This window comes from Psammomys obesus, unplaced genomic scaffold (genome assembly GCF_907164565.1).
Source record: "Psammomys obesus unplaced genomic scaffold, mPsaObe1.curated_primary_1811, whole genome shotgun sequence".
Lineage (NCBI taxonomy): Eukaryota > Metazoa > Chordata > Mammalia > Rodentia > Muridae > Psammomys > Psammomys obesus.
The window spans coordinates 25,902,718-25,930,642 of NW_026596134.1; the positions used below are offsets into that span (position 1 = coordinate 25,902,718).

At 46.5% G+C, this 27,925-nt stretch overlaps 2 protein-coding genes across 4 annotated transcripts; one reads left to right on the forward strand and one right to left on the reverse strand.

Annotated features, from left to right (window-relative positions):
* On the forward strand, positions 1 to 27,418 carry Heatr4 (HEAT repeat containing 4). Its single transcript, XM_055593134.1, has 16 exons — positions 1 to 869; positions 2,591 to 2,781; positions 3,783 to 3,923; positions 5,512 to 5,715; positions 6,857 to 7,000; positions 10,310 to 10,471; positions 11,995 to 12,155; positions 12,697 to 12,801; positions 15,404 to 15,522; positions 16,237 to 16,417; positions 17,515 to 17,584; positions 18,510 to 18,699; positions 19,485 to 19,563; positions 19,844 to 20,003; positions 21,190 to 21,251; positions 27,090 to 27,418. Exons 1-16 carry the CDS (start codon positions 1 to 3, stop codon positions 27,240 to 27,242), a joined length of 2,991 nt encoding a protein of 996 aa, XP_055449109.1. The 3' UTR covers positions 27,243 to 27,418.
* Riox1 (ribosomal oxygenase 1) lies at positions 545 to 23,328 on the reverse strand. 3 transcript variants are annotated; one of them, XM_055592946.1, is made up of 2 exons: positions 20,274 to 23,328; positions 545 to 771 (listed from the first exon to the last, which is right to left on the reverse strand). In XM_055592946.1, the coding sequence occupies exon 1, from the start codon at positions 23,326 to 23,328 to the stop codon at positions 21,523 to 21,525; it is 1,806 nt and encodes a 601-aa protein (XP_055448921.1). In that variant the 3' UTR covers positions 545 to 771; positions 20,274 to 21,522. The 3 variants fall into 3 exon arrangements, with proteins under 3 accessions (XP_055448921.1, XP_055448920.1, XP_055448919.1); XM_055592945.1 differs by lacking the exon at positions 545 to 771 and adding an exon at positions 15,467 to 15,611; XM_055592944.1 differs by lacking the exon at positions 545 to 771 and adding an exon at positions 16,345 to 16,503.
* Positions 27,419 to 27,925: the final 507 nt, after the last annotated feature.

Genomic DNA, 27,925 nt, shown 5'->3' on the forward strand with positions numbered 1-27,925 from the left:
ATGATCAAGCACAAAAAGAAAAAGGATTTCCCCTTGGGGTACCCTGAGGCACAACCCTGTCCACTGGCATGGGACATGATCCTCCGATACTTAAAACCCACAGAGAAGGTGGACGGTACCTCCGTCTCCAGTGTGCCACCAGCCTGCCACTTCAGCCAACAGTACTGTGAGAAACTCAGGAACCAGTATGTGAAGAGGGCGGCCGCCAACCTCTCCTTCTCCGAGGAGGTGAAGTGGGAGCGGTCTCTGCGTTGCATGCCTTTCAGCCAGTACAGTTTTGAGCACATCTACAACACAGATGGCATCGTGGCACCTCGGCAGACCGGGAAGGACCACGCTGGGAAACCTGCGTACAAAAGGGCCCTGCACGCCTCGGCAGGAGACACCACCCACCTTCCAGAGACGCAAAGGTCTGCGGCTTCTAAAAAGCAGGAGAAACCAAAGCCGGAAGGACTGGACCAGAAAGCATCTTCCCCACGACCCCGCTTTGTCCACGCGAAGTCAGATATGCTGGACCTGTCACCTTCTCCAGATGAGAGTCTGCAAGAAAGGGAGACCTGGCTTCCGCCTGGTGAGAAAGAGGCTCGAGGCTGGGAGGCCATCGTGCTGGAGAAGCTGGACAAGCGCACGGCGCGGTGGATCCAGAACAAACGTCCACTGAGGCCCGGGCAATCCCCCAACAAGTGGCAGGCCTTCCTGCGCCAGCAGTATGACTGGAGCCACATTCGGGATGCGCTCACTTCAGAAAGCGACCTGGAACTCCTCAAAGAACTGGAGGCAGAAGAGATAGCAGAGTTTGAGGGTGAAACTGTTGTCCTGCCGCCCAAAGAGATAAAGAAGCCGGAGTTGCCGCTTCCGGTTTATTACAGGTAGGCCGGCCTCAAGTGGACCCGGCAAAGCCCGTGGCCCTCCCCAGAGGCTCCTCATTTGTTATCACCGTGGTTTTCCAGTGCTGAGGATCAAACCCCACCCCCTTGCGCTTGCTGGGCAAGAACACTGCCCCTGGCTACACCCAGCCCACACTCTTCAGAATTCCTTTTCCCAGTCAGCCTCTTGTTTTCCACCACCACCTGCTCTCCGAGGTCTCCTGAAGTTAGGTTTCTAAGCCTCTACACTGCCGACATTGTAGGCCGGACGCTACGCTATAAGCTGCTGCCCGGTTTTGTGTAGGATGTTCACAGAATCTCTGGTCTTCACCTCGCATTGGTGGTAAACAAGATGACACTGCCAGAGAGCTCTGAAGGACAAAATCACACCCTGCTCCGAGCCGATGTCTTAAAGGATTCTGCTCTTAGCTTTCTGTAACTGAGCTCCCAGGCAGATGATCTGGCTCACGAGTACTCCTAGAAATGGAGACAGGTTGACAGTGAGGGCAGGGGTCTCATGGCTTTGGTCTGCCTCCCTTCGAATAAGACTCACTGACTCCAAACACAACCAGACGCAGGGCAGAAAACCAAGCAATCCAAGGACACAAGATGACCCCACAATCCTCAGATGACTTCCTTTTCATTTCCAGCTAGAGTGAAGAGAGGAGCCATTATGATCTCCCTTACATCCAAAAGAGAAGTAAATGTAGAAATGTAGTTATTTATTGGACAAATATAGGTTTGATTTTTTTGGTTGATGTTATTTCAGACAGTCTGTGGAGTGGTGGGAACATAATATAAACGGGTAGATGTGTCCACCTAGCGAATGGACAGTAAATCTCCCCACAGTTCATCCAGGTAACATAGAAGGCAATTTCCCCTCCCCAAATCCATGCACCTTCTAAGGGAACCAGTGTTAAGAATGAGCAGCTGAGGGGGCTGGAGAGATAGCTCAGAGGTTAAGAGCACTGGCTGCTCTCCCAGAGGTCCTGAGTTCAATTCCCAGCAACCACATGGTGGCTCATAACTATCTATAATGGTGCCTCCTTCTGATATGAAGGCATACATGCAGATATTGTATACATAATAAATAAATTAATTAAAAAAAATGAGCAGCTGCCAGGCATGGTGGCTCTGTAAATTCACAATTCACGGCAGAGCTCTGTAAACTCAATTGTCAGCTTGGTCTACAGAGGAAGTTCCAGGCCAGCCAGCCAGCCAGGGCTGTTATACAGAGAAAACCTGTCTCAGAAAAAAAAAAAAAAGAAAACAAAAAACAAGCTGCAGATTGGGCATGGTGGCACACACCTATAATCCCAGCACTTGGGAAGCAGAGAAGCAGGAAGAAAACAACTTTTGAGGCTATACTGGGCTACATACTAAAATCTAGGCTAGCCTGAGCTACAGAGCAAGGGCCTTTCTCAATTTTCTCATACGCATGGACAAGGAAGAAAATGGAGAGTTGGGCAGGAAGCACTGCTGCCCTGTCACAGTGTCTGCCAGTACTGAGAGGCATGGCTCCGACAGTGGAGGAGGGCAGGGGGGCTGAAGATGGGCTCTTCCAGACGTTCCATGTTCAAACCACGGTGTGCGTGCTGGTCCTTAGACACAGTTGTTCAGATGCTTCTATGTAGGAGCAGAGCTTAAGTGGGCTACAGTGGGCCATGGGCCCAATGGAGAGGGGCATGCCTTCTAGCCTTTCCACTTTCCCCCTTTCTGCCAAGGTTACCTGGCTACTCCTCACAAGTACCGACGGGTGAAATCCTGCCTGGCACCAACAGGACGAGTGAGGAAATCCAAGAAATGAGAAAGAGACTCCAGCAACCAGCTCAGACCCTCTTCCGGCAGGTGAACCCCAAGGCTGGAGAGTACGCTTACTCTACAGACAACACCTTCGAGCAGGAAATTTACTTTGGTAATGGTGCTGGGCTCTATGGTGGGAGCAGGGGCATCTTGGGACAAGAATAGTTGTGGGTGCAGATAAGCGTCTCTGGGACACCTCCCAGTGCTGTTACGGGATTTGTGGCAGGGCGTCCAGTGGAATGCAAACACTCCTTTTGCCTATTTCTATCTCTCCATCTCATCAAGGAGAGGGAGGAGGTTGGGCTTGCAACATGAGCTGGAGGTGAATTTAGGAGGACCCTGTTCTTCTCTGTCTACCCTTCCATCACTTTTAGGTGTCTCCTTTCACCCTCATGGACCTTCTAGGTTCTAAAAACCAAACCAAACCAAACCAAACACCCTACCGGCTTTGGAGTCAGGCAGATTTGTTTAAACATTGGCTTGATTCTGTCTTAGTAGCCTTCAGCAAATTACATAATCCCTCGAGGCTAACTATGGTACTTATTTGTAAAGCAATGTGCAATAGACAAGAAAGTGTCTGCAGAACTTCCACTTAGCACACAGAGGGTCATCGTGACCACCTGTGACCTTCCTTCCCTCTACCTCACTAACCTTTCAGTGCCCAGCCTTGCAGAGCGTGATCTAGGATTGCATGTTCCAAGCTGTTTCTCTCCCTCTGGCCCTCCCTCCTTCCTTTTCTTTGTTTTTGTTTGTAGATACGGTTTCTCTGTGTTGCCCTGGTTGTCCTAAAACAACTCTGTAGACCAGGCTGGCCTCGAACTTAGAGATCTGCCTGCCGAGTGCTGGGATAAAAGGCATGTGCCAGGGCTTGGCTCCAAGCTTTCTTCTTTACTGGTTCCATCTTGCTTCTAAACTGCTATCGGCCAGGTCTCGGAATGGATTCGTAACTGGTTGGTGTTAATTAAGTGGCCCTTCTTTAGTGTTTAGCATGGCTTAGAAATTGGTTTCTGCTTTAACACTGGAAAACACCATCTTCGGCTCTCCTACTAGCTGTGACTTTTCTAGATTAGAGAAAAAGAAGGCACTGGACCTTCATTGCATCTCTCTTCATAGATGGAGTGAAGATTGTTCATGAGATTGGTGGGAAGAGAGACCAGATTCTCCTGGAAAACCTCAATCGATACGAGAAGCACCTAACTCCAATCTTCCCTGAAAGCCCAGAAAGGTGGAGTTTCCAGCCTGTTCCTGAAATACGTAAGGAACATTATAAGAAAGTGAACAATGGGGGCAATATGGAAGTGAGGCTGGTTTTTTGTTGTTTTGTTTTTTGTATGTTTGTTGTTTTTTCTTGTTCTTTTTGTTTGTTTCCCAAGATGGAGTTTCTTTGTAGCCCTGGTTGTCCTGGAACTCACTCTGTTGACCAGGCTGGCCTTGAACTCACAGAGATCCTCCTGCCTGTACCTCCCAAGTGCTGGGATTAAAGGTGTGTGCCACCATATCCAGTTTGAGGCTGTTTCTTTAAAGCCATGGGCACCACCAACAGTGAGGGCACTCCTTTCCTAACAACTGAAAACACTAAAATACTAACTGTCAGATGGTGGTACAGTACTTGCTACCAGTTGGAATCTGGTATTATTTAGGTGTAAATACATACGGGTAATTACAGAGAAGATGGTTGTTCTCAGTGCTTCCAAAGGAAGCTCATCAGATGTGTCCCTTACATCTGTGTCCCTGGGCTGGCTCTCTGCCTTCCACCATACTCAGCTCCTCCTCACCTCAGGCCTTCGGGTTTTTTATTTTTTCTTGTCTTTCTTGCTATGTATTTGTATGTGGTGGTGTGTGTTCCTGTGTGTGCAGATACACAAGAGTGGGTGTGTGTGGAGGTGTGAACTGACAGTAGAAGTCTTCCTTTCTCTCCAGCTCACTCCTTGAGCCAGGGTGTCTCAGCTGAACCCATATATCATTGGTATAGTCAGTCTGGCTAGCCTGATTTTTTTTTTTTTTTTAAGATCTCCTGTCTCCGTTTTTCAAGAATTTTAGACAGGGGGCCATGCAAGCCCAGCTTTTATCTGGGTGCTGGGCATTCAAACTCCGGTTCTTGTATTTGCATAGCAAGCGCTTTACCCACTGAGACATTTTTCTGATGCTTTTTTTTTTTTTTAAGTATTTCACTATTTTGTAAGACAAAGGTGACCAAGAAAGAAGCTCCTAAAACAAAATGCACCCATGTTCTAAGAGACCATGTCTGTAAATCCTACTAATCTTTGCACTATCACTATTCGGATGGGCTCTCTGTGACTGAGCACGTAGCTGGATGTCTTCATGCCTGTGCTATTGTTGCAGAGATACCATGACCACAGCAACTCTCATGAAAGAAAGCATTTAATTGGAGGCTTGCTTGCCATTTCAGAGGGTTAATCCATGACCATCATGGCAGGGAGCATGGAAGCAGGCACGGTGCTGGCATAGTAACTGACAGCTACACCCTGGTCCACAGGCTGATGGTATGGGAGTGATAGGTAGACAAACACAGCAACAGAGAGAAAGGGAGGGAGAGAGAGAGAGAAAGAAACTGGGCCTGGTTTGGGCTTTTGAAACCTCAAAGCCTATCCCCAGTGATAAGAGTTCCTTCAATATGGCCATACCTACTTTTAACAGGGACCTTCCTCCTAGTCCTTCTAATCCTTTTCAGATAGTGCCATCCTCTGGTGACTAAACCTTCAAATAAATGAGCTCATAGGGGACACTCTTATCAAACCACCACTGGGCACGGCATTTCCAAGCACAAGTCCCCAGCTTTCACAGTCAACAGTCAGGTAAAACCCAACCCTTCATTGCACAGCTTATAAGCACAAGAAAGGAATACAGCGCTGGACTGCGCGGCCCACTCAGGTCAACAGCCTTCTGCTTCAGGTGGGCGAGGAGGACAGGGATGCCAAGAAGAGGAGAGTGAAGAAGAAAATTGAACCCCTGAAGGAGGACGTGCCCTGGAAGCTGAAGGCCCTGCGGAATATGCTGCAGGAGTGGAAGACTTCATGGGGACTCAGTAAGTGACGCAGGGCCCGACACAGTGGACATTTCCGAGTCTGGGAAAGTCCAGCCCTCTCTTGTAAAATGTAAAAGGCTGGTTGCCCCATGAAGGGGCCTTTTGTTCAGGAGGTGTTAAGAGAACAGTATTATCGACATTGGGTTCTTTTTTTTTGCACCGGCAGGTACATGTGAGAACTTCAGTGATACATGGGAACTTACTATGTTGCAGGCTATTTCATCAGAGAAAAGGAACACTGGGCTCATTGGCAGGGAACAGCTCATTTCGCGCTAGCACTGTCTCTGTGGAATTTTCCTCAAAGGCAGGGCTGTGGGCATCCAGGAACAGAGCTTTTTATACATTTTTGGACCCATTTGTTTCCCATACAGGGTGGCTTACCTTCTGAATGAATAGGTACTTTAGATTACTGGGCGGGTGAGACTGAAAAAATAGCTGAGGTGAAAAGGGAAGGAAGAGGGGCTATGGGAGAGATGTGGTGGAGTTCCACTCCTCATGAGCACTGACCAGCCAGAAGTGTTTTTCTTCTCTTTGGCTCTTGGGAGCCCTTACCACAACCACACTGAGAAAACTTCCCAGGCATCTGTCTTACCCATGTCTGAATCATGCTGGACAAATGATTCATGACAGGAAAGATGAAAGATAGTGCCCTAGCATTAAATATGCAGCTATCGAAAGAAACTGCAGTTGACTGGAGAACAAACTCAGGTGTGCAAATGGGATTGTCATGGATCTACTTTCCTTCACAGAACTTTAAGGAGAAAGTTGAATTCCTCTACCAACTGAGAACCTCACCCCTCACCCTGTTTTGTTTTTGTGATGGGAGAACTCATGAGTTCATGATCCTCCTCTTTCAGCCTAACTGACATTCATTAACTGTGTGCCCCCATAAACAGTCAAACACTGTATTTTACTCCTCATTCATTTTTAATGAAAAGTTACTTGAGCAAAGAGTAATAGCATGTGAGATGAGATTGAAGGCAACTACCTACTTGCCAAAGGAAGCCTGTCTCTAAATTCTTTATCCTGAGCTAAAGTGTTCCTTGCACTGGTCTAGGGAAAGGGACTTCTTGCTGCCTATTTATTGTGTGTCTAACCCTAACTAGGTGGTTCTTTTTTCATTTTTCTTCCCATGACATAGTTATTGAATGGCATCACGAGACAGTAGAGAACTTACTACGGGGCATGGTAAACATGTATGATGACATTAGGATCCAGGCCATCGTCACATGTGCTAGCGCTGCTGTAGAAAGGCCCCAGATTGCCACCAACCAGGAAGGCTCAGGTGAGAGCTCAGACTGAGCTGCTTGGAAACCTCTGAATGGAGGGGAGAGGCCTTAGAGATTACTTGAGTTCCTGTTCCAAATGGGGAAACCAAGGCCTAGAGTCTGCCTGCACAGCTCATCTCAAGAGATAAGACTGAAGTCCCTGGATTCTAGTTCAGTACCCTGGTGTTACACTCAGGGCCTCTGGCATCCTAAACGTGCACTCTACACCAAGAGCTTTTTGTAATCTACTCATCCCATTTGTTTGCTCAGTGGCTTGCAATGAAGTCCCCATTTTCCCACCCTGAAATCTCATAGCAGTAAAAAACTTAATGGCTGGGGACTGGAAAGATGGTTCAGTGGTTATGGCCACTGGCTGTTCTTACAGAAGACCCAGGTTCTGTTCCCAGTACCTACATGACAGCTTACAACGTTCTGTTCTAAGGGCTCTAACGTCCTCCTCTGGCCTTTATTGGCACCAACCACACATGTGCCACATGTACATACATTCAAAGAAAATGCTGGTCTGGCATGCACAAAGCCCCAGTCTCAAGCAAAGAAAGGTAGGAAGGAAAAACATAAAAAAAAAAAAAAATTACATAAATGAAATCGATAGACTTTATATCTTAAAAAAGAATTAAGAATTTTTCCACTTTTGCAGATGGTTTGTAATCTCTTAGGGAAAATATTGACAGCAGGCAAGAAAACTTCCCTTCGACTACAGGCAAAACGATAACCTACCAAGGATGATTCAACAGTAAAGGCTCCCGATGATGAAATGTTAGACAGAACCCCCGACCCACCCACTCCTCTGAATTGCATGTGCCTTCTCAGAATCATTTACCTGAAAACTTGAGCCAACGTGCTGAGCTGGAGACAGCTCACTCTATCTTCACACCTACAGTGGATTGTAACTGCCTGCTTGCACCTCTGCTGCCCCTGCAGCTAAGGGCAGGGACACTTCACCTCTTCCCACTTATCAGGCTTTTAAAGGTTCATCCAGTTACTTCCTAGTTAATTGACTTGTAGACACGGGCATTTCCCCAGATGTTGCCTTCTGGTGGCACTGGGGCACACACTTTCATGCATGATCAACAAGCACTCTGTCAACTCATCTACGTGCCTGGCCTCCTCCAGGTTTTTAAGTTTGCTGCTCCCTCTGCTGGAAAACTTTGTCTTCACCTGATCAACCCTTAGCTCTACAGCAAAGACAGCACTTCCTCCGAGAAGCCTGGGACTTAATTCATTCAGTGTTCCGCTGGATGCTTCTACACATACTTGTGATTTTTTCTTCTTTCTTTGGGCAATGGATATTAATATGATCTCACACCCAAAGCTGCAGTCTGTGGCACCTGACAGGTATGTGTTCTGAGAGATGTGTCATTATGCAGTTTCACCACTGTACAGACGTAATGAGACTTACATGGAGCCCAATCGTGTTACTGGGAGACACATTTTATGGGACTGCTGTGGTACATGTTTTATCATTGGCACATGACTGTACATACAAAAACACCTTTGTCCTCTGAATCGTAAGCCCTTTCACAGGTCCTGCACATCTAGAGCTCAGCTTATTACTTAACCAAAGAAAATAACATTATTCCTTAAAATACTCGGTAGACCCGTATTTGCTCTCTTGAGACGCACATATTTCTACCTATGTCCCTTGATTAACTAGCCCTTATCTGCAATGCTTCAGATAGGAGAAAAACTGGGTTACTTCTAGATTTGGGAGTATTTGAATATACACGAATTATCTTGGAGATGAGACTTAAGTCTAAACGTGAAAGTTATTTGCATTTCAATTGTATTTTATATATGTAGCCTGAAGGTAATTTCATATAATTCTTAAACTGTGTCTACATTTTTATTGAATCTGTCACATGAGGACAGGTGTGAATGTCCCACTGTTGTGTCATGTCTGTATTTTGGAGCGTTTCAGATTTTGGATTTGGAGATCAAGAGTCTTCAACTAACATGTTCTGAACAGATGGCATACAGGCCTACAACCTAAGTAAAAAAAAAAAAAAAAACAGAAACGACAGAGGGACTGAGATTATATGCCTATAATCCTAGCACTTGGGAAGTAAAGGCAGAAAGATCAGGAGTTAGGTTCTAAGACCCTCAAAAACAAAACAAAATCAGAGTCACAGAATGAGTTCCAGGACAGTCAGTTTCTCTAAATACAGATACGCCCTGTCTTGAAAAAAACAAAACAATAAAAATTCAGAGTCACAGCTCTGCTGTTTCTTGAGAAGACACTTGTGGGCAATGAGGTAACAACCCTTCTGCTTAAGAATTTAAACTGCAGCCAAGTGCCCATCTCCTTCCTGAGCTTCTGATTGGTTTTCACCGATGATGCTGTAGCCTCGACCCCAAAGCCTTGTGCCTTTACGGCTGGTGCTCTGCAACTGAGTTAAAATGTTTTCCTATGTTTACAGGCAAAATTCATAGGAAAAAAATTAAGCCCCAGCTGACAAGTCACAACAGAGCTGAAAAGAATATAAATGGAAGCACTTGCCCGACACTATACTTTGAGCCTCCCCAGATGCCTTGTGGGATACATGCCCTCCATGACCCTAGTCTGCACCTAGTTGCTGGAGACATATCAATTCATCCAGGATGAATGCTACAGAATGCTACAGGCTTTATCAACTCCAGACAGGGCCTAGAGATGGCTCAGTGGTTAAGGGCACTGGCTCTTCTTTCAGAGGACCTAGATTTGATTCCCAGAATACAAATGGTAGAGGATCCAAAGCCCTTTCTGGTCTCTACAGGCATGGCATGCATATGGTACAGATATACATGCAAACAAAACATCTAAAATTAAAAAAAAAAAAAAAAGTTAAGAAAAAAACACTTTCCCCAATTAAAAAGAGAAATCCAGCAAAATGAAATACCTGCCATTGCTGTCCTGACATGTGTGGTCTTCTGTCCTGAAGTACAATGCTTACATCAAGTATGAGTGTTCACAGTAAACTCTAACAGAGCCCCTGTTGGATTCCACAGTGACACACAAACTCAACCGGAGTTGAAATACTAAATTAGACAATGTGCAAAATGGCAAAGCATTACATAAATATAACTCTTATTATGGAGTAAATGGGTTGCTTTTGTTACTGGAATTAGCTGGAAATATGTTTTGGCTTCAGTACTAGAGACCAGATGATAAAGGACTGGAAACTGTATGTTAGCGCCTGAGTCCTGTGGGCCTGAAATCATGTCCACTGTAGGCCGTCAGCTGACCTGTGATTCATAAATGTAAAGTAGATCTTGGTAAGGAAGCTGTCTGAGGGAACCGAATAGGACCTCTATCTTTTTCATTGCAGAACCAGTTATTCCGGATTTACCAGAGGTCCTGCAGCATGCTGTAGGGGCAGCTCTGTCTGACAGTAATCCCAATGTGAAGATGGCAGCAGCAATATGCCAGTATGCCCTACGGTCAAATAATCCCATTGCCCAAGAAATCATGCAGACAGCCCTTATGAAGGGTGAGTACCGCCCTGCTACTTCTGACCAGGGATAGGAGGCAGAGGCTCCCTCGTTATTAGCTTTTCGAGTGTTTGTTTCACTGGAATGCTGGGATGTGGGCTGCTTTGGGTTTGAGTACCTGTTATAGGCACATGGAGACACTGGTTCTTCCTAGGGACTTACAAAACAAGTGCAACGAACTGGTACGTAGTGTAAGCTTTCAAGGATGGAGTCTATAAACCATGTCTTAAAATGGATGAAACCAGAGAGAGTATCTTAACTAAAGCTAAAGACAATTATGGGACAGGGCCCCCTCCCTGTTTTCTCCTCTATGTGGAAACTATAATTAAAAGATCAAAAAAAAAAAAAAAAAATCAACCTCAACCTGAAGGTAGAAAAGTGATTAGTAGAGGTTAGTGGTGGGAGCAGAAAGCAGATAAACGCAGGCAGGCTTCATCAATGCAATGCACTGAGACAGCACCCTGAACCTCGTTAATAATGCGGTTAATGCATGCTAGCTATTGATTTTAGTGTTGCACTTCTAGATCGATGGTAGAATGATCGTCCAGCACATTAAGACCCTTAACTGGATTCCTAGTACCAAAAAGTAAATCCAACAATGGCCTCCTATGCGACATTTTATTATTGAAAATATAAAATAACAATACTAAGTACATTTTGTAAGTTTTTAAAATTAACTCGTGCACATCGTGCTTCCAGTTTCCGCACAGTAACACCTAGGCGTGAGGATGTGGGAGCTAACAAAGCTGTCCTAAGAGGCTGCCGACCTGTCTTGAGATGAGCTGTTTCTTGCCTTAGCATGGGAAAACTGGCTGACTAGTCTAGCCTTCTGTAAATAAATAATCCACTGCCTAATTCACCTGTTTTAGGAATGGACTTCTACCTAGTCCCCTGTAGCTCTCCCAATCTTCATGGAAAGAAAAAGCTGCACTTCTTTAGCTAGATCACAAGTGTTAGCCAAGCCTCAGGGCATTCACCTTTAATTCTGGCACTTGAAAGATAGAGGCAGGGGTGTCAAGGTCAGAACTGGTCAGTGCCTTTAATCCCTGCATAATGGAGGCAGAGGCAGGCGGATCTCTATGAGTTCAAGGCCAGCCTAGTTTACAGAGCGAGTTCCAGGATAGCCAGGCTACACAGAAACCCATCCTAAAAACCAAACCAAACCAACAACAAAAGGTCGGGAGTGAGGCAGTGGCTTGGTGGTGAGGGCTTTGCTCCCAGGCTCTACGCCTTGGATTCTATCACCAGTACTCTTCCTCATAAAGAAGCTGAAGGTCATCTTCTGCCACACAGTGGGTTTAAAACTAGGCTAGACCTAGTCTCCAAAAAAAACTTTTTTCTAGTTTTTTTGTTTTAAAACCTTAATATAGTCCATATAGTTGAACTAGGGATTAGAGTCCCAGACTCAGCGGGATATTGGGAAGTGAACACTCAGGCAAACAACAGTCTTGGTACCCATTCAAAGGCGGTGCTCTCTAGGAGGAAACATTGTTCTCAACAGTTTTTCCACACTCCGGGGCAGGTAACAGTGTGGACAGCTGGGCTGCAGCTCAGTGCTTGGCTCTGGAAGATATTGCCACCTACCCAGTGATTAAGAGAATCCTTCACCAGCTCTTTAACAAGAAGAATAAGGCCAATGAGGAACAGGCTTGCATGCTCCTGAGTCATCTTTGTGAAAAGACGGTATGTGTCCACTTCAGAGAGAGACGAAAATGAGGGACTGGTGCACATAAGGAGAGAATGTAGGTGACTGAGGATGGTAAGCATAGGCCAAGCACACCAAGTCTGGAAAACTGGACATGGAGCGCTGTACAAGGTGTGAGAAGCTAACAGACGTTCCTAACAGTAAAAAGGGTGAGTCATGTGCAGACCTGCTTCTCGGAGGTCTATCACTAAGGACCCAACAACTCCATTAATTCTTCAGGTAGAAACACTGAGACACACAGACTGAGGCAGATACAGACCATTCTGGGGACTAAAAATAGTCAGGAAGAGAAGGTCCTCATTTTCTGCTCAGATTATTGGTTCTGTGTTTTCTTTTCTGTTTTATAACCCGAGTCGGATTGCCTGGGTAGAGGGGTGCTCTTATAAACCCACTCTGTCCCTTAATAAGATGGCACGCCTGGGGGCATTTACGCTGCCAGGTGCCGTGTCAGGGTATACTGTCTTTAGTATTAGCACCTCTCACGGCAAGGCTATCTATGCAAGTCTTCCTCTCCCTCAGCCGCTGATCCACACCATGCTTGCTGTCGAGCTCAACAGCAGGCAGTGGGAAGACCGAATCAAGGCCTGCCGCACTTTCTCTCGGATCGGTGGAAAGATCTGCATAGTAAGTCTATTGTCTTTGCCTCCAGGAAGCTTGGCAAGGCTAGCCTGGAGTCTTCCTACTTTCCACTTCTATCTCGTAGCTCATTGCTGCCTCTTATTCATAACGTAGAGTATCTTTAAGTATTATGTACTTCTTAAGCCAGGGCTTCTGAGTTGGATGGCAATCCACAAGTTGACACACAAACCAAAAGACAGAGCTTAGAAACTTTATAGTAATTTGACACTGTTTCAGTATCAGCAAACATTATAAAAGTATTGGTCATCAGAAAGGCAAAGAAGATGGACATCAGAAGAAGGAGAAAACAGGGAACAGGACAGGAACCTACCACAGAGGGCCTCTGAAAGGATCTACCCTGCAGGGGATCAAGGCAGATGCTGAGACTTATAGCCAAACTTTGGGCAGAGTGCAGGGAATCTTATGAAAGAAGGGGGAGATAGAAAGACCTGGAGGGAACAGGAGCTCCGCAAGGACAGCAACAGAACCAAAAAATATGGGCACAGGGATCTTTTCTGAGACTGATACTCCAACCAAGGCCCATTCATGGAGATAACCTAGAACCTCTGCATAGATGTAGCCCACGGCAGTTCAGCGTCCAAGTGGGTTCCATAGTAATGGCAACAGGGACTGTCTCTGACAGGAACTGGTGGCCTGCTCTTTGATCACCTCCCTCTAAGGGGGGAGCAGCCTTACCAGGCCACAGAGGAAGACAATGTAGCCACTCCTGATGAGACCTGATAAATTAGGGTCAGAAGGAAGGAGAGGAAGACCTCCCCTATCAGTGGACTTGGGGAGGGGTATAGGTGGAGAATGGGGAGGAAGGGTGGGAGCTACAGGGGGATACAAAGTGAATAAGCTGTAATTAATAAAAATAAAAAATTATTGATCAATGATGCATTCCCCCGACCCACACTGAAAACTGGTCCTTAATTTGTTTGCGAAGCAGGCTGAAAAGACCCAACGATTTAATTAAACAAACGAGTGCCTGTGTTGGTTCTCTGAACATTCAGTACACATATACAAAAACATGGTCCTGCTTTAAAAACAATGGCACTGCAACTGCAGCAATGAGACTAACAATGCAAATGACTTGGTGACCTGCCCTGTGGCCAGCAAGGCTGACTCCTTGGATTGAATACTATCTTCATGGAGTACTAGGGGACTCCAGGTGTCGAACTCAAGAGTAGTGCAAACAATGCACTCCATCTTTATTATTAAAGCAAACACAACAGGAGGTAATGCTTTCAGTTAGCTTAAGCAAATACAATGAGGGAGTACACCTGGTGTTACTTCTTATCATCTTTGGCTGTGTGAAAAGAGCCAATATTCTTTGGCTTAGCTTTTCCCGCAGAGACAATGTGGATGTGCCAGGGAACTCCCCTCATGTCTCTGCTTTCTAGTGCATTCACTTTTCATAGCTTACACAATTCTTTCCAAAAGGCCTCTTTGTGGGAAGAACATTCTGTACTCTGCCCCATCCACAGTTCACAGCTTTCTTACACTGCTCTCACATGAGAGCAGAGTGAACATAAGGTGCTCCCTTGAAACTTTCAGGAGCCCAGTGTGCACAGAACTTGAAGGTATGGAACTGGGCTACAACTGAAGAAGGAATTCTGAGCAGTGAAACCTGACTCTCTTACTAACTGTGGAATCGGTCCTTTCCTCCTTTGTGCTGCTCCATCATTTTATCACACCGGGCACTTACTGCCGGTACAGCGCTTAACGGGCTATTCTTTGCAGAAGCGCCCTCCATTCTTCAACCCTTACATTTGTTAAAGAAAGCACACAATCTGGCCATTCAGAATAACCTGAAGAGGTCTGAGAACAGGGTAATTCCTTCTCACGTGCTTTAATTCCCTGCTGCTGAGACTAGACTCTAGCTGTGGACGAGGTACAGATGAAGGACTTCATGATGTACTGCAGGAATTTAAAAGGGCAGTGTGCCTGAGTTCTTTCATTCCCTCAGTAAGCAAGCAACCACATCCCCTCTACATTGGTAGGCATGATGGAGGCATTAGTGGAACAGAGAGACCATCTCTTCCCTTGGTAATGCTTGAACAAACTGTAACAAAAGCGGTTGTAAGACACTGTAGGATTTCCTATGCTTACAGGGGGGCAGAGGAGATGCCTTCTGAGCGAAGTCCTAAAGAGGAAAATACCTGGTACCAGATGGAGGTAGAGGAAACTACTTCACACAGTTTCATCAGCTACAACTGTAGCAATGTTTTCCCTTCCCTGTAAGAGAGAAATCCCCTGCCAGGGGGATTAAGTGCCCTGATTTGTACATGACATGGACTTTTGGTATTAAAATTAGAAGTCTCAGGCAATCTGGAATGAGGAGGTTACTCCATTATTTAACACTTCCAAATTATGTTGGCATCAACATGATGCACGAGAATAAGAGATGAGTTTGGAAAACAAACCTGGATCTGAGATCAGGCATAAGCACTTACCAGATTATCTGTGGGCAAGTTAAACAACACCTACATTGAGTCATCTGAACATAAAAATGCCACCTGCCCATCTGGTTTGAGCAATTAAAGGATAGAGGAAAAAACTGGTATCAAGTATGAAATTAATTAGCCAATTCTCACTCTCTTTATAGAATATGAAACAGAAAATAATCGAGCTGCTGTGGAAAGACTGGAACAAGGAAGTGAGGAAAGCAGCTGCCTTAGCACTGGGGCGGATGAACTTGGGGAAAGAGGTCCATGACATGATCAGGTAAGATGCATCTTACAGTGCCTGGGTGACCTGGGATCCAACCAGCATCTGCTGAGCTCTGCGCATGACCAGCATTGCACTAGGTCCCACTGCAAAAAGTACTGAATTAGAACAACGGCGTATATCGAACTGCTATAGAAAATGGGGTGCTCAATGTGGGCTGGAGGAGTGAGGCCAAGTTTCAGGGAACTAGTCGATCCAGACTGGGAGACAGCTGCCAAAATGAGCACTGCATGCGTAAGCAGACCATACGGTTAGAAGCTGCAAGTTCCCTTTATTTGGTGATTCAATACATCCGCATTTCTACAACATGATGGACAATAGGGGTTCAAGAAAATACGACACCTGAGGCCCGAACCCAGTCAAAATGTAATGGCTATAAGCTGACTAGAAAAGGATATGGCGGGGCTGGAGGGATGGCTCAGAGATTAAGAGCACAGTCTGCTCTTCCAAGGTCCTGAGTTCAATTCCCAGCAACCACATGGTGGCCCACAATCATCTATGGTGATATCTGGTGCCCTCTTCTGGCATGAAGGCACACATGCAGGCAGAACACTATACATAATAAAATAAATCTTTAAAAAAAAAAAAAAAAGAAAAGGATACGGCTACATAACTGGGCCCACAAAGCTAGAATTCTATCCTCAGGGCATGGTGGAAGAGAAAAAGGCACAGACAGGTTTAAGGGAAATAGAAGCCACTTATGTTTTACAGGACTAAGCTGAGTCAAGGAAATTCCCAGGAGCGGATTGAGGCCCTCTCCCTGATCCGTGGGCTCAAGCTCATGACAGCCAAGCTTCTCCCAAGCTTCCTGAGCTGCTTCTCTGATGAGTTCATAGTCATTCGACAGGCAGCTTGCTTGGCAGCAGGTGCCCTGAAGATCCGCAACAAGATGGTAAGTCAAGGAAGCATGTTGTCATCTTAAGTGATGGACTTTAGGAGAGCTTCATTAGCTCTGTGGTGCATGGTATACTCACTATTCTGTGGGAACATGGCATGAGCAAGCAGGCAGGAAGGTGAGACACAGGCCACATCACCATTCAGTAAGGGACATTTAGCTCTTAGCGAGCCCAAACTTCAAGACAGAGTAAGCTACCCTCTCACTTCTGTTCTTGTCTCAGTTCACTAGCTTCCTAAGACCTGGCCGCCCACAGGCTTTAGGGTTTATGCTCCCTCATTCTTAGGGAGAAACTGAGCATGGGCATTCAAAAGAAGTCTAAGTGAAGCAAGGGGTAATCCTAGCACTTGGGAGCTAAGGCAAGAGGCAGGAAGTTCAAGGACTTGAGGTGAGAGGCTGAAGAAATGGCTCAGCAGTCAACAGCACTGGCTCTTCTTCCAGGGAACTAGCTTTGATCCCTAGCACCCACGTGACAGCTCACTACCATATCTAACTCTAGCTCCAATGGATCCAATGATACCTCCCTTCCAGCCCCTGAGTGCACAGTACGTATGTGTTGTACAACAGACACATGCAGGCAAAACCCTTATACATTAGAAGGCATTTGAGGTGAACCTAAGCTACATAGTGATGGTCTCCAAAAGGAGAGAATGGGAGGAAAAGTGAGACTGCGGAGTACGGGACTAGGGGTACAGTCAGTGGTAGAGCATGTAGTTAGTATATACATGGCAACAGAACTGTGTGCCAAGAAAAACACATAGAAAGAAGAAAATTCAGGTAGTTATTATACAGGCTGATACTTGAGGCTGTTACTGATTTTTTCCTGTTAAAGTGTCACTAGAAATAAGTGGGGTCTCTGTTCCTGTCCATTTCTTTTCTTTTATTTTTTTATTTTTTGGTTTTTCAATACAGGCTTTCTATGATCCTTGACTGTCCTGGACTCGCTTTGTAGACCAGGATAGCCTCGAACTCACAGATCTAGCTGCCTCTGCCTCTCCAAGTGCAGGGGTTACAGGCATGAGGCACTGTGCCCGGCTTTCTGGCCCCTTCTTATTCTGGTTCTTCCACTCAACTTTTCCCTTTGTCCACTGCAGGTGTTTGAATGCCTCCTGGATCTAATGCACAGAGATCCTTACTGGAAAATCAAGGCTTTTGCCATTCGAGGTATTTCAGAAATAACAGCTCCAAGACCTAGGCTTGAAATACATTCTCCATGCTAATACAGCCAATTCCCAGAAACTCTAGTAAGGCAGCTAGGGTATAGTGAAGGAAATTGTCTTAGCTTCTCAGAAGCCACTGGGCTGAGAAAGAAAAAAATATTTTCTTTTAAATTTCTAGTTAAGGATCCTAAGTCTAGAGCTATTTAAACTTGTCTAAGCAAAGGACAGATGACTGTCCCTATCAACAGAATTAGGTTTCTAATAGGTCTCCACTGTTGGCTATATCTTGCTTTCCCTGGAGATTGTAACTACAGCACTTGGGAATAGTCAAACCAGGTTTTTCTCCCTAGGACCTCTGCATTCCTTCTCTTTTTTGAAATGATCTTTGGTAGATCCCAGTAGAACCAGACCTAGTTAAATCTGAGACATAATTGTGCCTTTCTCCATCTTAACTACACTGCTCTTCCAGACTGTATTTGTTCCGTACCTAACTCCTGAATAGGTAAACTAGTCTGTTTACATTCCAGCAGGCAAGGACAGAATGAAACACTACCCTCTTAGGAGTCCTTTCCAAGAAATATCCCAACACAGAGCCAGACATGGTGGTGCCTACCTGTAATTCCAGCCCTCAGGGAGCAAAGGGAGGAGGGTCACTGAAAGTGTGAGGCCAGCCAGGGCTACACAGCAAGTCCCTGCCCCAAAGCTAGGCATCACACCTTACACGTGATAAGCAAAGCTTTGCTAGCTCTTTAAAGTTCCTTTCTAAATTTCGCTACCTTAGAATACTTTTGCTTTTCACTCCTATGTAATGATGATTAACTGCCACCCCCAAAATACTGTCTGCAATGCTCCCATTTCCTCTGAATGCTAGGATGTCGTCAATTTAGCCTTCGGTGGCAGTGAAGACACTTGTTCTCTCACCTCTGCAGCTTTGGGAGAGATTGGACTAGTGAGCCCTGAGCTGAAAGACCTTCTGCTCTGGTCCATCCACTACGAAGACTCCCCAGGCGTGCGACTGGAAGCCTGCCGCAGCATCATAGCCCTCAAGCTTGACGGAAAGCAGGTCAAGGACACCTTTCTAGATGTGTTGCTCCTGGAGAGCCACGAGGCCGTTCTCAAGTAAGCACCAGACCTCTTGTTTCTGCCATAATCTCCTGGACTGCCAACTCTTCAGTCCTTGATCACTAAACATGCTGGGCCTCTCCAGGCTCCTATTTACCTATTTATGTGAGAGGGTAACAGAAACCCTGAAGTAATTAGATTGTCACAGCTCCCATAGTTCATGTGTGCTGTTCTTCCAGGAAGTTTTAAGTTATTCATATATTCAACAGCTATCCAGTACTTACTGAGCAACAGACTACACTCAGTAACACCAGCTTTCAATGCAATAGCTATGTGAACCTGGAGAAGGCACTTAGCCACACTGTACCTCCCCTCGGCCCTTTATCTCAACCCTCCAATGCAGAAGAAAGCCTACATTATAAGGCTGTGGTGACAATGGTGAAATGACGTTTAGCATCTTTTATAAAGGTGTTACTAGTGTCACATGTATCATTTCTGAAACTGTACAATAGCTCTGTAAATTATCACATTTAAATAAATAAATAAAGAAGACCTGCCTTTAGAAAAAGCAGATTTGCTGAAGAGATGGCACAGTGGTTAAGAGTGGTCTGCTCTTCCAGAGGTCTCGAGTTCAACTTCCAGCAACCACATGGTGGCTCACAACCATCTACAATGAGATCTGATGCCCTCTTCTGCCATGTAGGTGTACATGTAAATAGAGCACTCAATTAAACTACAATTAAACTGTTAGTAAGTGGCATTTATGGTTCTTGCCTAATTCCAAGTCCTACACTATGCTTTCTTTTTAAGATGGGGGTCAAACAATCTTTCATATCTTTCAGGGAAATTTACCAGGCAATGTCGATACTCAACTTAGAAAATGAAGACAATCAAGAAATGCTTCAGGAGATCAAGAACAGGGTACATAAATACAAACTGTGTTTTCAAGAGGAAATCCAGGGCTTCAAGGTTTACTAATAAGCATGATGTAATCAATTATTTTACCTTTTTTGTTTTAGTTTTTTGAAAGTTTTATTATGTAGTTCAAAATAACCTCAAAGTTGGGATCTTCTTGCCTCAGACTCCCAAGTGCCATGATTAACAAGCAAGTAGTACCACACTTGGCATAATCAAATTACTTAATGCTTTTTCCTCCCTAATACAGTTGGTTGCTTGCTTTTTTAAATTTTTTTCCCCTTAGATTAAAACATTAAACCAAAAGGACTTGCTGACAGAGAAAATATTCAAGATGGAAACAGCCATGGGAAATGAGAAAAAAAAAGCTAGATGGATTTACTCAGAACCCAAAGAAGGCCAAAGACCACTGGAACTGGAAACTTTTCTTCAAGAAATTTTTGAGAGTAGGTTTCTTGGGGATGAACCCATGCACTTGACTCTTCTCCTAAGACTATCCCAGGACCTGGCATTTGGGGACTTTATCGGGAGCCCTGTATGATTTAAGTCAGGAAAGTTATTTATTTCCCTTCTTGGTTTCCATTCACAATGATCCCCCCCCAAGTTCTAAACCTTCAAGACTGAACCTATTGGTCATGATGATAAGCTCTTAAGAAGCCTAGACACACTCTACATGACGAGCCTGCAGAAGCCAAACTGTACCAGAATATACTTACAACATCTGTAGGCAGCAGACTCAAGTCATTCAGCCAGCTGCCTGCCAGCCACCACCCCAGACCCAGGTCTTCTGGTTCCAAGTGCTCTTTCTGGTGCATTAGGCTCTCTTCCACCAATCATGAGAATATGCACTTGCCAGATTTGGGGAAGTTTCGTCCAACTGCCAGGGGAAAAAAACGAGAGTAGAAAGCAACTTGAACACCAATCATTCCTATGGCCAGCTTGAGAAAATCTGGGTGACTTAAGGCCTATGGAAGCACAACCAGGTGACATGACGCTGCTTTTGGGAGCAGTGCCAGTCAGTCACCAACCTAAACCAAGCACCAAGCAAACACGATATATACTTTAAAGCTCACTCTGCGAGTGAAGGTTCTTCGGCTAGGATTGTTCTGTGTGGAGTTCAAGTAGCATAACTGCAATGAGCAAATTACCTCGAAAGCTAATAATTGGCCCCAACTTAGTGTGATGCTGGGGATGAACCCAAGGCACTGCACACACCAGGCATACACTTGCTCTACCCCAGCTCTCTTCTTTAAAAAGTGAACAATACACTTCTTTGACATCCCACACCACCCACTGCCCTTCACCTCGGCCGTCCCACACTTCTACAAATCAATCTCCAAAAATCTAGCAAAGAGGAACGGTCTTTGGCACTTTTTAATAAATCTAATGATCATACAAACTTAACACACAGGATACCACCCCACCCCACCCCACCAACTGAAAAAAAGCTCTCAGGGAGGCAACTTTGGTATCAAAATCCCCAATGTCTCAAGCAGAATGACACAGCCAATGCTCCACAATACACTGAGCCTGCAGGGAATGAACTTGGTGTTCTGAAATGATAGAGATAGAGGTTACTTCTGCAAGAACTCCCCAGTCCCTGCTTCAGCTTGTGTTTACTTTTGTACCTAGATGAAGAGGTTCATCCTAGAAGAAAGAGGTCTGAGGTTTGTGACACCGAAGCAATACTAAAGGTAAGTAAACTCAACCACACTGACACGTAAGCAGGGTTAAAGCATGACTTCTTGAAAAAAGAAAACAAAAGGCCGAGCCAGGTGCGGTGGCAGATGCCTCCAGCACTTGAGCAGATCTCTTTTTTGAGTTCAAGGCCAGGCTGGTCTACAAAGTGTGTCCTGGCCAGCCAGGGCTACACAGAGATACCCTGTCTTAAAAAAAAAAAAAAAAAAAAAGCGGCAGTGGCAGTGGAGAATCATGACTGCATCCTTTCCAGCCATCCTCAAGAAACTAATTCAGAACTAGAGGAGTCTTGGTGAGCAGCAAGCCCTTATCAAACAACATGGTTGCCAAGGAAAGCTGGTCCTGCACACTGTCACAGGGCAGGTCCCCAACTCTCACAAACTCTGGGTAGGAGCAAAGCAAGAGTTCCATGGCATCAGCTTGCTGGGGGTAGATTTCCAAACACTTGGGTTCTTCCAGGTGATAAACCCGGGAGTTTTCCACTGTGTAATACAGAAACAAACGGCCTCCTTCGCCCACCAGCCGAGCTATGCCATCCTGAAGCATATGGACTTCTGTTTCTGTTGTCAACTCGGCTCCCACATTCACAGGTTGTCCAGCCTCCCAGCGAACCGGGAGCCCGTGAACACTTAGCGCCCTTTCCCTCTCAGTCAACACAGGGGGCAGGGAGTCGTGGATGAAGTCTTTGGCCCTCTGGTCAGCCACAGCATCGACAGGAGCAAAGTGTCCCAGGCGGGCAACCAAGACCCGAACCTTCTCCATGAAAGCCATTCGCCTGGGATCCTTCGAATCTGAATGCTGGGCCCCCATATAATCCATGAAGTCTCGAGGCAGGCCCCTGCGGAACTCCACATTTTCTTCTACTGCTGCCTGCACTGCCAGAGGCAGCACAGCCTCCAGGAAGTCACCCCACGTATTGCGCTGGTAGGTGGACAAGGTGAGGTGCAGAGAGTGGACTCCATCCTGACATTCAGCTTGATGAATGAAGCCTCGAGGAAAATAGAGCAGGTCTCCAGGTTCTAGCACCGTCTGCAGTATGGGCTCACCCAGGTCCTCCTGGCTGAAATTGGGGCTAGATGTCAAGGGCAGCTCCTCACTTGGGTCCCGAGGTCGGTAGACCCGCCAGAGTTTCCGACCTTCCAGCTGCAACACGAAAGCCTCAATGTCGTCGTAGTGGGGAGCAAAGCCCTGCGAGTTGGGGGGCGTGAGGTATACGTTGGAGCCTGCCATGCTCCCAAACTGTTCCTGGAGCACAGCCAAAAACTGCCACACGGTGGGCGAGAAAGCCTGCGGGCAGAGAAGGCGCAGAGAGCAGCCGGCCCGGTACAGAGACCAGGCAGCAGCGGGAAGAGCACGGCCCGGTGGGTTCAAGGTCTCCCGCCGCCCATCGACGTAGCGCGCGGCATCCAGGTGCTGCCCGAACTGCACGTCCTCATGGCGCAGCATGGAGTCCAGGTCTGAGGTAGAGAACAGGCCTTTGTAGTAGCTGCGGTCCTCCCGCCGCACCAGCACCGCCTCCCGCTCCCACAGCCGCCGGTAGAAGTGGTCCGGCGGCAGCGGCGCCAGGAGCCACTCGAAGAGGCGGGCGGCGCGCCTCCGGCTGCTGGGGATGCCGTCCAGCTCCGCCAACACCTGCTGCAGCGGCGAATCCCAGGGCCGCTCGGGGCCGTCCACGTGCGGGCCCGGCGGCGAAGCGGAGGTCCCCAGGTCGCGGGGACGAAAGGCCCGGCCCTCTACCCCGCGCGGCACGGACGCCAAGGCCGCTCTCGGGGGCACCGGCACCGGCATGGGCACCGGCACCGGCACGGGCACCGGCCTCGGCCCCGCCTCCCTCCGCTCGGCAGGCCCCTCCCGCTCGGCCGCGGCCGACTCCACCTTCGAGTCCGGGTCCTCGCTGGGCGGCGCGCGGGCCCTCGGCGCGGCCACGCGGGACGCCGCGCTTTTCCGGTGCCTTCGGATCTTCCGGGGTCGCAAGGGCAGGGCCAAGACCGAGCCGCCGAGGGCCTGCGGCTGGCGCCGGCGCCTTCCCCGCCCTCGCCTCAGCAGCGCCGCGCTGCTCCAAAGCTCGTCCATGGCGTGGCGGCACAGCACCCGGAATAGCGGAGCGGACGGGGCGTTCCCGCAGCCGAGCTGCTTTCTGGGAAGGGGGCGGGTCCTCCTACCGCCCTAGGTAGGCCACGCCTGCCGCCGTCGTGGGTCCTACGGCTGGCCCGCTTGGTCACCTTGTTTTTTTTAATTTAAATAACTTATTTATCTTTATTTTATGTGCACTGGTGTTTTGATTGAATGTATGTCTGTGGGAGGGTGTCGGATCCCCTGGGACAGGCGTTTACAGACAGTTGTGAGCTGCCGTGTGGGTGCTGGGAATTGAACCAGGTCCTCTGGAAGAGCAGCCAGTGCTCTTAGTCACTGGACCAGCCCCTAGTCACCTTTTTAAACCACGTGGTACACACTGGAAAGAGGAAACTCCCTTCTAGATAAAGATTCCATGTTAAAAAAAAAAAAAAAAAAAAGGCACGAGGCATTCCAGAAGAAAACAGGTTCATCCCTCCTGCCCCCTATTTTTTTGGTCTGTTTTTTTTGAGACAGGATCTATCAACAGTAGCCCTAAATACATGGTCTTAGAACTTGCTGTGTTCTTTTTCAATCTGCTTTTCTCATGTCCGTGGCAGGTGTTTTTCTTCCTAAACGGTTTCCAGGTAGAATGAGTGACGTCAAAGTTTGATATTCTGTATGAATCACAGTTCTTACAATTCTCTTCACCACAGGAAAAGAAAAAAAGAAAACTTTATTGTTAAGCCTTTCTCCATTTCATTTCTCTCTTTCTTTCCTCAGTTACAAATCCTTGCCAAGTATGGTGGTTCATGCCGGTAATCCAGCACTTGGAAGGCTGAGGTTACATGGGGGAGACCCTTGTGATCAGCATTCTTTCTCAGGAAAGGAAGTTATGAACTTTTCTGCTTTTGTTTGTTTAACAGTGTTTTTGCTACCTAGTCCATCTTAGCCTCAAACTCCTGGACTTGCCTCAGTCTGGGACCGCAGGCGTGTCCAGTAGGAGGTTGTTTCTGTTTCTCCTCCTCCTCTTCTTCAAGCTTCTTGGCATTTTTTAAAAAGGGGAGGAGGGGGGTCAGAGAAGGGAGGAGAGAGAGGAGAGATTTTGTGTGTGTGTGTGTGTGTGACGTGTGTGTACCACCATGCCTGGCAGAACAGAGTTCTTGCGTCGGCCATCCCACGGATGGGGTCCTGGATTGGGTAAGAGAAGAAAAGCAAGCATTCCACACAGCAGTCAGTATTCTCTGCCCCTGACTGGGGTTGGGTGAAGTGTGGCTGGCTGCTTCCTGCTCTTGAAACCGTGCCTTTCAATCGTGATGGAATGTAAGTCCGCATAAATCCTTCTTTTCAGGTATTTTTGGCACAGCAAGGAGAAAATTTCTGTAAAAAAAACAAAACAAAACAAAAAAAAAAAAAAAAACACTGATATAGGGCCCTATCAGACAAAGCCATCCTGAGAGGCTGTGAAGGGGCTGCTCAGCAGAGGAGTAGGGTCTTAAAGCAGTCAGCATCCTCCTGAGTCCTGTGCACCAGTAGAAGGCTGCAGGCCTGGAAGGAGGCCTCAGGAGAACTAGCCTTCTCTTTTAACAACCACTATTGTTGCTCTAAAATTTAATTTAAAAGTTATTATTTTTTTTTGAGATTCCTTTTGTGTATTTGGGGGGGGGGGGTTTCACCTGCTGATGTGTCTATGCACCACGTGTCTTGAAGAGGGCACCAGATCCCCCTTGGAACTGGAGCGTAGCTAGTTTTGAGCTGCTGAGTTAAAGCTAGGGTGCTTGCCGTCGAACCCAGGTCCTTTGAAAGAGCAGTTAGCGCTTTTAATGACTGAGCCACCTCCCTAGCCCTGAGAGCTGTGTACATTGCAAGAACCCTGGTATTAGGTCCCCTGGGTAGATGCAGACAGAGGGCAGGTCGTACTTAATGTATTTGGTCATTTGACTTAAAAGAGTGGTTTCTGGGTGACAGAGTGCACAGCCTGTAGTGAACTTGGAGATGCACCGGGCTTCTCTGCCTGCAAGGCCGAGGACTCTGCTTAGCTCCTAGAAAACTCTAATAAGTTTGTCATTTCCCCGAGCTGTACAAATATCTTCTCCTCCCAGTCTTTCCTGTGACCTCATCCCTTTCTTTTTTTGAACACGTTGTGATTTCCTTAAATAAAGAGTCTTGCTGCTATCTCTGTCTTCTCATTTCCCTTGTAGCTGGGAGTTGCCTTTTGGGATCTGACTTATCTTTAATTTCATCACTTTTCCTGTGGCTCTGCTTGGTTCTCACTACAGAAGGAGCTATTAATAACCATTTCCATACGTGTGTTTCACTGAGTGACTTGAAATAACGTCCTTAATCCATTGGGGAGGTTGCTGCTGTGGCATAGGCTCTCTCATTCTGTAGCCCATTGTGGCTTGGAATTCACTCTGTAGCCAGGCTGTCCTCAAATCCATGGCGGTCCTTTTATCTCAGCCTTCCCAGTACTGAGATGCAGGCAAGAGGCACCATCTCTGTCTCTGTAATATTTTTATGAATGGGATTAGAGAGAGGGAAACCAGGCAAAACAAGAACGACATCAGGATTTGTCTAGGGTTTACATGTGCCAGTATTATATGCATATACTAATCTGTACATAATACAGAAAAGTAGAGGAAACTGTTATACTGTGGCAATCTAACAGTGATTATTATTGGTGAATCCTAGTATAAACTTTGGAGGATAAGCCACCATTATCAGAAGTCACTATTGGGTTTCCTCAATTACATCTACTTCCAACAATTAATCCTTTCAAAACATTCACCCAGGGGCTAGAGAGATGCCTCAGCAGTTAAGAATGAACCACTGCTCTTTCAGGGGACCGGAGTTTGGTATCCAGCACTCATGTATGTAGCTCACACAGCCTGTAACTCCAGCTCCGAGATACCTGACAGCCTCTCCTGGTCCCCAGAGTCACACAGACACACACACACAGAGAAAGAGATAACAAAATATATCTTAAACAAGGAAGAAAAATGTAAAAATTATTTCTGTGTTGTGCATCTGTAGTTCCAATTATTTAGGAGGCTGAAGTTGGAGGATCACATGAGTCAACAGGTTCCAGACCCACCTGGCAAAATAGTGAGATTCTGTCTCAAAAGAAAAAAAAATCTCACATGCACAAATATACTGCATGAATGCTCACTGTTCATGGTTTCAAAACTGCCTATCAAGAGACAGTCCAGTTTTTTGTTGTTGTTATTGTTTTTTGTTTTTTTTTTTTTTTTTTTTTTTTTTTGATACTGGGTTTGTCTGTGTAGCCCTAGCTGTCCTGGAACTCCCTCTATAGACCAGGTTAGCCTCCAACTCAGAGATCTGCCTGCCTCTGCCTCCCGAGTGCTGGGACTAAAGATGTGTGCCGCCACCGCCCAGCTGAACTTTCGGAGACATTTTCTCCACTGAGGTTTCCTCCTCTCGGATGACAAGCTTATATCAAGTTGACATAAAGCTAGCCAGGACAAGCAGGCATGTAGAGGTCAGAGGGCAACTTACAGAAGTCAGTTCTCTCTCTCCACCGTGTGAGTCCTGGGGACCAAACAATAAACAGGCAAGCTAGCCCTTCAAATCACCATGCAAACAGCCAAACTGTTAAGTGAGCGGTTCAGGCCTCTTCTCCATGTTAGGCTGGCCAGAGTCAAGGGAGACGGGTTTCTCTCTTCTTACTGAATTTAGCAGCTTCCACCTACTCTAATAACCTGGTTAAGGAGGCTTCCCCTTGGCCTGCTTGCTCACGTGAGACTGTTAATATTTCTCTGCAGTCTGTGATGCCCCGAGTGCCACATGCCTGGCTGCAGAGTCCTGTCATAAAATTCCACACAAACAAAAGTCGCTCACCGTATTTCAAGGATCTTCGGACTATCCGGGAGAAAAGGATTGAAAGAGGGCCCTTTGGATCCGACTCCGATCTCTAGCTGGACGAATTCCTCAGAGAAGACTGTCAACACCAAGTCTTCTCTCCGCCCATGTGGAGGAAGCTGCTCCTGTCTAGGCTGCCTGGCTCTCCTGCAGTAGACAGGCTGTGTTCTGTCTCTTCCACTGAACTGTCCAATGTTCTCGCTATGCTTACAAAGATAAACTGTTTATCAACATCTTTACTATTGTTGTTGTTGTTGTTTAGGTTTTTTGTTTGGTTTGGTTTGGTTTGGTTTAGTTTGAGACAAGTCGCTCTGGCTGCCCTGGAACTTACTCTGTAAACCAGGCTGGCCTCGGACTCAAAAGATCCACCTGCCTCTGCCTCCCGAGTGCTGGGATTATAGTGGGCATGTGTCAATGTGTCATCCTGCCAAGTGTATTATTATTATTATTATTATTATTATTATTATTATTATTATTATTATTTGAAATCAGGTCTTGCTGTGTAGCCCAGGCTGGCCTGGAATTTACTATATAGTCCCAGTTAAATACAAACTTGCAATCCTCCTGCATCATCCAGAGGATGGCACTACAGGTGTGTGCCAGCATGCCTGATTACTCTAGTTTCCTTTTCTTGTATGGGGTGGTGGGAGGTTACTAGAGATTCAATAAAGGGCCTCACACATTAGAGGCCAGTTCTCTGCCACTAAACTACAAGCCTAGCCTCCTCCCCCATACCTCT

Excerpts from the sequence above, each read along its gene's own strand:
- Heatr4 (XM_055593134.1), top strand. The coding sequence starts at position 1 with ATGATCAAGCACAAAAAGAAAAAGGATTTCCCCTTGGGGTACCCTGAG. Across the intron at positions 870-2,590 it reads CCGCTTCCGGTTTATTACAG|GTTACCTGGCTACTCCTCAC; the intron begins GTAGGCCGGCCT and ends CTTTCTGCCAAG. Across the intron at positions 20,004-21,189 it reads TCTTCAAGAAATTTTTGAGA|ATGAAGAGGTTCATCCTAGA; the intron begins GTAGGTTTCTTG and ends TTTTGTACCTAG.
- Riox1 (XM_055592946.1), bottom strand. The coding sequence starts at position 23,328 with ATGGACGAGCTTTGGAGCAGCGCGGCGCTGCTGAGGCGAGGGCGGGGA.